Source organism: Lactuca serriola, chromosome 1 (assembly GCF_051521515.1).
Source record: "Lactuca serriola cultivar US96UC23 chromosome 1, Lser_US96UC23_V15, whole genome shotgun sequence".
NCBI lineage: Eukaryota > Viridiplantae > Streptophyta > Magnoliopsida > Asterales > Asteraceae > Lactuca > Lactuca serriola.
This window is the reverse complement of record NC_136408.1, coordinates 189,752,864-189,761,328: the sequence shown is the minus strand read 5'-3', so window position 1 is coordinate 189,761,328 and position 8,465 is coordinate 189,752,864. Positions and strand designations below refer to the sequence as shown.

The 8,465-nt window shown below is 33.5% G+C and overlaps 1 protein-coding gene across 3 annotated transcripts; it reads left to right on the top strand.

The window, feature by feature from the left end:
• Positions 1-3,033: 3,033 nt before the first annotated feature.
• On the top strand, positions 3,034-8,109 carry BIN2 (Protein kinase superfamily protein). Of its 3 annotated transcripts, none has more exons than XM_079039295.1 (12): positions 3,034-3,213; positions 4,187-4,279; positions 4,374-4,433; positions 4,517-4,789; positions 4,872-4,946; positions 5,081-5,137; positions 5,461-5,601; positions 5,673-5,723; positions 5,963-6,058; positions 6,147-6,230; positions 6,599-6,700; positions 7,529-8,109. In XM_079039295.1, exons 1-12 carry the CDS (start codon positions 3,199-3,201, stop codon positions 7,634-7,636), a joined length of 1,155 nt encoding a protein of 384 aa, XP_078895421.1. In that variant the 5' UTR covers positions 3,034-3,198; the 3' UTR covers positions 7,637-8,109. The 3 variants fall into 3 exon arrangements, with proteins under 3 accessions (XP_078895421.1, XP_078895436.1, XP_078895428.1); XM_079039310.1 differs by lacking the exon at positions 3,034-3,213 and adding an exon at positions 3,266-3,364; XM_079039302.1 differs by lacking the exon at positions 3,034-3,213 and adding an exon at positions 3,351-3,485.
• Positions 8,110-8,465: the final 356 nt, after the last annotated feature.

The following is an 8,465-nucleotide window of genomic DNA, read 5'->3' as shown; positions in this document are numbered from 1 at the left end:
TTAAACGGCAACAATTCAAAACGACGAATTTTTAATGACGGAACAGGTTACGATGACGGAACGAACTTCGGGTTGTCACAGGTTCTAACAGGAACATGAGGTCCTTTAGTAACAAATCTCTAAATATCTTTACCTTTTCCTTTAGAGTTAAAAAATGATCCATTCATATTTTCCAGTGACCATATTCATTAACCACCAACAATGGGGCTCATGTAGGTCAACCAACGTTGTTGCCTATGTGCATCAAATACAACTGTTGATTGCTTAGTTTTTAAGTTAAGAGCGACAGTGAAATGTATCAAGAACTTTTAGACGAATTGCTTTGGGAGATGGAGTTTAGATGTTTTGCCAAAGAGACGCAATTTAGTTGGCACGATCAAGGATCACAAAGGGAACCCCTTGCTGCTTAAGCCCTACACCAACTGTAAGACCAGATGGTCCAACTCCTATAATAACTGGTCTATTGACCAGTATACACCTGCATGAAATATCAGTTTATCAGGTACCTATAATAAGGTAGATAGAGTATTTACAAGCTTCGTATGATATCAAAGGATCGTGGCCAAGGAATTTGTCAAGGGAGATCCAGGAGATGGATAATGGAATGCACACTGATAGCAAACTAATTATAGCACAACGTGTGTATATGCCAATTTTTTTATGTTGTTTTGCTCAAAAAGTTCGCCCAAAAATGGTCTCCAACCCTCCAATAAGTCCTAATTATCGTGTTATAATAAGGGAAAGGGTAAATTACACCATTCATCCCTCGTGCATGTTCCAAAACACACGTTTACTCATTATTTTCAAAAATTAACTTAGATCATCCCTGGGTTTGTTTCTTCTTGCACGCTCAGTCCCTATTGACATAAATGAGTATTTTACCCTTAATAATTTCTTTTTTTCATTTTCTTTTATTTCTTTATCAGTATTAAAATTTAATTAAGGAATTAATCAAATATCCCCACCCCTTCCCTAACTTCAGATTTTCTACAAATTACCCACCACCACCTATCACCGCTAGTACCTCTGACACCATTACCTATCATCGCCAGCACCTATGTCACCACTACCTATCACCACCAACTCCTCCTCCAACCAAACCATAATCTAAAAACCTTGTACTTACCTTCTTCCACAAGTTTACCCACCACCACCTATCGTTATATCTATCTTCTTTGCTTTTTGCTCTTAAACAAACATCGACGATGACATCACCGCCTCCCTTACCCATACTTCAACCAATTTCCAACAATTCCTTCAAAGTTCCTCACCAATCAACATCGATTAGAAGATAACACACTTGCACACCAAATCTTGAAAGGAAAGATGATGAAATCGATTTGTAGAAATTGATAGGTGGGGTGGGGATTGTACATCGATGGAAAACGATCCACTACCCTCTCGTCGGAAAAACCAGAGGCACCTAGGGTTTGGTTTGGTGTAGCGACGGACCACCCAGATTTTTCGGCACACCTGCAACACCAACCTTTAAAGATGAATCCATAGTTCTCTTTCTCAGTTCCACCACAGATGGACTTCATCCCCCTTATAGATCCACAAATCAAAATAGTGGTGGTTTCAGGACAACAGTTTGGAAATAGAAAGGGTGGTAGTTTCACTGTCATTCTTTGTCTTTCTTGCGGCATCTCAAATGGAGGTGAAGGAGATCGAAGACGAATCTACACTCCGATAACTATCAGGCCTCTCCTATTGACAAACAAACCCATACCTTCCACATTCTGATGCTTTTTTTTCCCGATCGTTGTTAACCTAACACAGTGAAAGGGGTGAGGAAAGTTCGTCGGAGGGCCGTCTGTGATCGTATACGTATGTGTGTTTGTGTTTTTCTCTCTGATCGGTAACAAAATGGATGGATTAGGGCAAGTGAAGGGGAGGGGGCATTTATTATAATTTTTAATTGAAAATCATAATACATGCATTAAATTAATTGAAAATACAAAGCATAAAGGTATTATGGTCATTTAAAATTTGGCACATACTAAATTCACAGCAAAATCGTCTTTCAGAGATGAAGTGTGCAAGAAAAAACAAACTCATGGATGGTCCGAGTTAATTTTTAAAAATAGAGACTAAACGTGCATTTTGGCACATGTACGAGGGAAAAGTGCACAAAAGTTTTAAGAAAAAGTTCAATTTTGACATTGTGTTTCTTTTTCAATTAAGTCATTAAATTTTATTTTAATTTTCACTTTTGATATCTAGAAAGTGATGTCACCAAAAATGCCATTCATCATTCCATGTGAGTGTCACATCATCAAAGATCGACGCGCCACAATACTACGTCGGTTCACTATCGAATGGATCGGTCAAATTGTCAACATCACAACAAATTAGAAAATATAACGTTAACATTACTCTTTTTTTAAAACTTAAATTAGTTATTTTTTTAAAACCGTGTCTTAATTATAAAAAAAATAAGACAATATTAAAATCAGAATTCTTAACGAATGTATTGCCATTAACAGCAAAATATTTGATTAATAGTCTTCTTCTCTAATAAATGAAGGTTTTTTTTGCCATTTGTCACACTCTCATTCATTTTGCCACATGTCATTTTGTGGTTATTTTGAATTAATTTTTATTCCATATCTAATTTTGTGGTTTTCCTATTTTATTAAATTCCATATGGTATTTAAATTTAATAATAAATGCATATCAATTTCATTAATGAACTTTCCTTATAATTTCAAAATTACCAAGTTAAAGTTTTTTAATAATTTCTTTTAATTATTTATCTAAATTATTTCTATAAATTTAAAAGAGAAAAAAAAACACTTGAATTTTTATAATTCAATATTTTTTTTTTCAATTTTCTTATAGATTCAAACTTCTTAAATGTTTAGAATTTTATATTTAATTTTTATTTTAAATAAAGCCATGTAATACATGGGTCTCAATCCTAGTTTAATAATAAATCATACTATATAAAACAAAAGGGTATTTTAGTAATTTCAAGGTGTAATAAAACCTAACGAGGGGACCTAGAAATATTCTTCGTCACTCTCTTTCTCTCTCATCACCTCAAGACACAGCAAATGAGAGACGAGCTGTAATCACATGGAGCTGTTTGTCTAATGGGGCCTCTCTCTTTCTCTCTCCCTCTTCATACCAATTATGAGCTAGATAATTAAAAAAAGGAAAATATTTCTTTACCATATCGATCGTCTGAACAGAGAAATGGCTGATGATAAGGTATCAACATCTTTCTGTGTTTTTGCCGGAAATTGTTCTATTTTTGCTACGATCTGTTCTAAAGTTATGATTCTCCTTGTTACTCCGATTTTGAGAAAATTTAAGGATATGAAGAAAGAAAACCCTCTTGTTTACTAGTATAAAGAACCAGGTTACTTATTCTGGAAATTTGGAGTTTATCATGTTAAATTAGGGCAAGATTGGGGGTACTTTTTTTAATATAGATGCAAAACTTTTGCAGCACCTAACATCAAGTGGACTAGGGTTTGAAGGTCTCTGATACTGCGATTTATATTTGTTTTGTGTTGATCTAGTTGAATTTTGTTAGATGAATGCGGTATTATTCGGATTTAATCTATCGGCCTTTTATGAATTTTGAAGTTTATCGCATGAGTTTCAACTACATCTTTGATTATGCCTCTAATAGTCTGGTTACATTTTTTGATTTTCGTTAAGCTGATCTGATATCATGCTTTCTTTCTACGTTATTTAAAATCATTAGTTTTGTGTAAGTATCTTACAGTATTATTTAGTTGTCTGTTTTTCCCAAATACTATTGATGATGCAAGACTTCCTAGTTTGACTCGGTCTGAAGGACATTGGGTCTGTTTCTGAAACTATGGAAATTACTGTGTTTATCAGTTCAATTGATAGTATATTTGAGTTACATAATGTTAAATGCTTTAAAGTTTATTTATTGCGTGAAAATAATACCACAACAGTCATCCATATTCTATAGACAGCAAGTCAAGGTCCATGTTGTTGTGACATTATTTTCATACAACAAACAGGTGTCCAACAGACATTTGTAAGAATATGTTATTGATATGGTTTTGTTTTGCTTTGGTGGATAAATATGGTTCCATTCCATATCCATATCATCTAAATATGTGATACAGTTATGATGGTAAAAACAAAAAGATAAAATTGCATATTTTAATATTTTGATTGATAAATTAATTAAATGGTGCAGGAAATGTCGGCACAGGTTGTTGATGGAAATGGAGCTGAAACTGGTCACATCATATCCACCACAATTGGAGGCAAGAATGGAGAACCAAAACAGGTATGCCATGTTTGAAGAAAATAATTTTTTTTTTGTTTTGTTAAATAAACTTTTCACTGCCATTTATTTTATTTTTACGTGTTGTGTGATTCAGACTGTGAGTTACATGGCAGAGCGTGTGGTAGGGGCTGGATCTTTTGGAATTGTTTTCCAGGTATGTAATACATATCACTGAAAATAATATAATAATAATAATAGTCAATTAATTACATGCCCTCTTTTTCACTGCAACTGCAGGCAAAATGTCTAGAAACGGGGGAAACTGTGGCTATAAAAAAGGTTTTACAAGACAAAAGATACAAGAATCGTGAGTTGCAGTTGATGAGAACAATGGATCATCCAAATGTGGTTTCTTTGAAGCATTGTTTCTATTCAACTACAAGCAAAGATGAGCTTTTTCTCAATCTGGTTATGGAATATGTCCCAGAGACAATTTTTCGGGTTTTAAAGCATCACAGTGATGCTCGTCAAAGGATGCCTCTCATTTATGTCAAACTATACACATATCAAGTTAGTTTTCTTCTATTCTTTTTATTTGTTTCTTTGGTTTATTATAAAATTAACCAACATGTGATTGTGAGTGGCATTTCAGATATTTAGGGGGCTAGCATACATGCATATGGTTGCTGGAGCATGCCACAGGGACTTGAAGCCTCAGAATGTCCTGGTGTGTGTGTGTGTGTGTGTATATATATATATATATATATATATATATATATATATATATATATATATATATTCTTACTTTTTGTATCTTTCTTTTTAGTTCTGATTTGTTTTACTACTTCTTTTCAATAATAGGTTGATCCTCTTACTCACCAAGTCAAGATCTGCGACTTTGGAAGCGCAAAAATGCTAGTATGTTATCTTTACTTCTTGATAGCCCACAATTGGGGATTAAATGTTGGGCAGATAAATTAAATGGTATTTGTGAAATTGAGGATAACGAAAAATAACACCCATATTTTGTTTACCTGATTAATCCGTGGCTCCATTTAAGTAAAAGAAGAAGCAGCACAGGTCTTTGAGTTGATAAAATATATGTAGTAGTGTTTTTTGTAGTTTGTAAGTTTTAAAGTCTATAATTTTGGTAAAATATTGAAGTTTTAAAAGATATGATTGAGTTATTTATTTGCAGCCTTTGTGTAATTCATGTATTAAGTAGATATTTTTGGTGTCAGGTGAGGGGAGAAGCAAATATATCATATATTTGTTCTCGTTTTTATCGGGCCCCAGAACTTATCTTTGGTGCTACTGAGTATACAACTTCGATTGATATATGGTCGGCTGGTTGCATTCTTGCTGAGCTTCTTTTGGGGCAGGTTAGCTTAGCAGTTGAAATTGTTGTTTAAAAGTTTCATTGATTTTAAATTTTTTTTTTTGGTTCTTGTAGCCACTATTTCCCGGAGAAAATGCAGTGGATCAGCTTGTGGAGATTATTAAGGTATGTTTTGTAGCAACATAGTTTGATTTATTTATTCTATGCTCTGCTACAACATATTAGTAAATCAAGACATACATGTACTACTGTATAGCACTATAGTTTTGGTCTTGGATGACATTCAAAGTACAAAGCTGTAAACAAAAGGATGTTGCTATTTGTAGCATTTTATTTTTCCATGTAATGTTGTATCTATCAGATATGTTTATGGTTTGATAGAAATTAAAGTATTGAAATATCAGGTTCTGGGCACGCCAACGCGAGAAGAACTTCGATGTATGAATCCCAACTACACTGATTTTAGGTTTCCTCAAGTAAAGGCACACCCTTGGCACAAGGTAGCGTATGAATGATAATTAAAATTAAAATACTGACATTTTTTGGTAAAACGTTTTTATCTAATCGGCCATTTGTTTTGTTTTTCAGGTATTTCATAAGCGGATGCCTCCGGAAGCCATTGATCTTGCTTCAAGGCTCCTTCAGTACTCTCCAAGTCTTCGTTGCAATGCTGTGAGTTTGAGTTTTACTCTCAACTTTCAAAAACTCATTTCTTCCTACTATTACAACATTGGAAAATCTGTAATCCATTTATCCATATAAAAAGCAGTTTTCAGTGCTATGATTTCAAAGTATAATAATGTCCTACTATTGTGGATTTTTGATTAGGACATTCTAGTTTGAAAAATCTACCTAATTATTGCTGTGTTTGTAAGAGTAAGACCAATATTGCTGTGGTTGGGTTGGGTGGATTGTTCAAAGTAGAATATGCTGTAAATTGTATGTAATAGGAAAAGATGAAAGTGAGGTTGCTAGTTGTTGCACTTGTGATACATTTTGGTGCTCCTTTTTCTTACCAAGTATCTTATGACACAACACAGCTTGAAGCAATAGCACATCCTTTCTTTGATGAGATTCGGCAACCTAATGCTCGCCTACCAAATGGTCGACAATTACCACCTCTATTCAACTTCAAACAAGAGGTACACTACATATTTAAATCATTCTTTATATATTTCTCATATTCATCATTGAAACTAGCCCTACCCTAGAAAGCGAGCCTTCATCTTCTAGTTCTAAGGTTGGATCCATTTATTTGTTTCTATCGCTACAACATTATTGTACTTTGAAAAATCTACCCAATTACTAGTATATCTTTCATCTTCATCCAATACAAAGCAATTTTCACTTCTAGAATTGGGTAAGTAAAATACCTTAATAAATAGTACAACATTGTACTTGCTATCATAAACAATTAAATGAAAGTCGTTGCTATTTCTTGCATGTAATGTAGCCCTTTAAATTAACATATGGATGGTGTTAAATTTCCTGAAATGCCATGATGAATTATCAATCAAGATTACTAAAATATTAATGGTGCATTTCCTTAATTAATTGCAACTTTCCCTCTTCAGAAGACCAACTTTTGGATAAAGTGTTTCACTTTACCCCAAACTTAAGTTGATGACCCTCCACTTTAAATTTGTCTATAAAATTCAAATAAAAGAGTAAATTACAATTTTGCTCGTTAAATCCTTAAAAATGACCCTGACCCTTTTGCTTCCTTCCACTTTTATATTTTCCATCAGTTATATCAGAGTAGTAAATTACAACTTTCATCCCTTGGGTATATCAAAAGTTATGGTTTTCATCCGAATGTTTGATTTGTTGCACATAAAGTGTTAAGTTATGTTGCATCTTTGGTCCATGGCTTGGACAACGTTAACATTTTGACGATGGAGGTGAAGATTATTTTTTGGGTTTTGGTTGTAACTATTACTAAATTGTATATTTATTTATTTATGATCCAGCTATCTGCAGCATCTCCCGAGTTAGTGAACAGGCTAATTCCTGATCATGTCAAGAGGCAAATCGGTCTACAAATTATACCACCTGTCACTGTCGGTGTCAGAACATAATATACATACAAAGGAGATCTGTTGTGGATTGTGGAATTTTAACCAAAATTCACAAAGAGGGTTGGGTTCACATGAAACCGCATCATATCTTCTTTCACAAACTTAAGTTGGCCAGGACAAAAGAAAGGAGGACCGTTTGTGTATTTTTTTTTATATAGTATGAAAGGCTCAACCACTACGTCGTAAATGCAAGTGTACAAGGAAAGGAAAGACCCGAAAATACAAGGAAGAGTGAAGTTTTTGGGTGGCTGTTGAAGGGTTTTTTATACTTGAAAAAAATTCAGGGATATGTGATGATGAGATGTTGTGTAGCTTTTAAGTAAGTATGACTTGTGTTTTTTTTTTCTTTCCTTCGCTTTACATGTGTAATTTGGTAGATGTTATGTTTATAACTTGGTTGTGTAAATGATAGAGAGTGTTTTGTAATTCTTGTTCGGATTTGCAATGGTAGTTTATTATCGTTTTAAATGTTACTATAGATAATAGCAATGTACTTCAATTTTTATTTATTTACCAATTCCCCCCTAATTGTAATGTAATTATATTTCCTCAATCATATGCTATTTGAAGCTAGCAAGTTTCACGTTAAAGCAATATATAGGTTTTTTTTGCTATATGGGTAAGGAAATGTATTATGGATAGAAAATAAAATATATAAGTTTTGGGAAATGTATTTACGTTGCAAAATTAGCCAAATAACTTAAAAATAGTTATTATTATTATTATTTTGAAATTAGCTACTCAAATAGTAGATGAGTAACCACACCTGCAATTTTGTGCGTTCTTGTTACGATTTGTAGCCTTCGGGTTGGTTTTTGGCCCATTGGCT

Excerpts from the sequence above, each read along its gene's own strand:
- BIN2 (XM_079039295.1), top strand. Across the intron at positions 4,790-4,871 it reads TCAAACTATACACATATCAA|ATATTTAGGGGGCTAGCATA; the intron begins GTTAGTTTTCTT and ends GTGGCATTTCAG. Across the intron at positions 6,059-6,146 it reads AGGCACACCCTTGGCACAAG|GTATTTCATAAGCGGATGCC; the intron begins GTAGCGTATGAA and ends TTTGTTTTTCAG.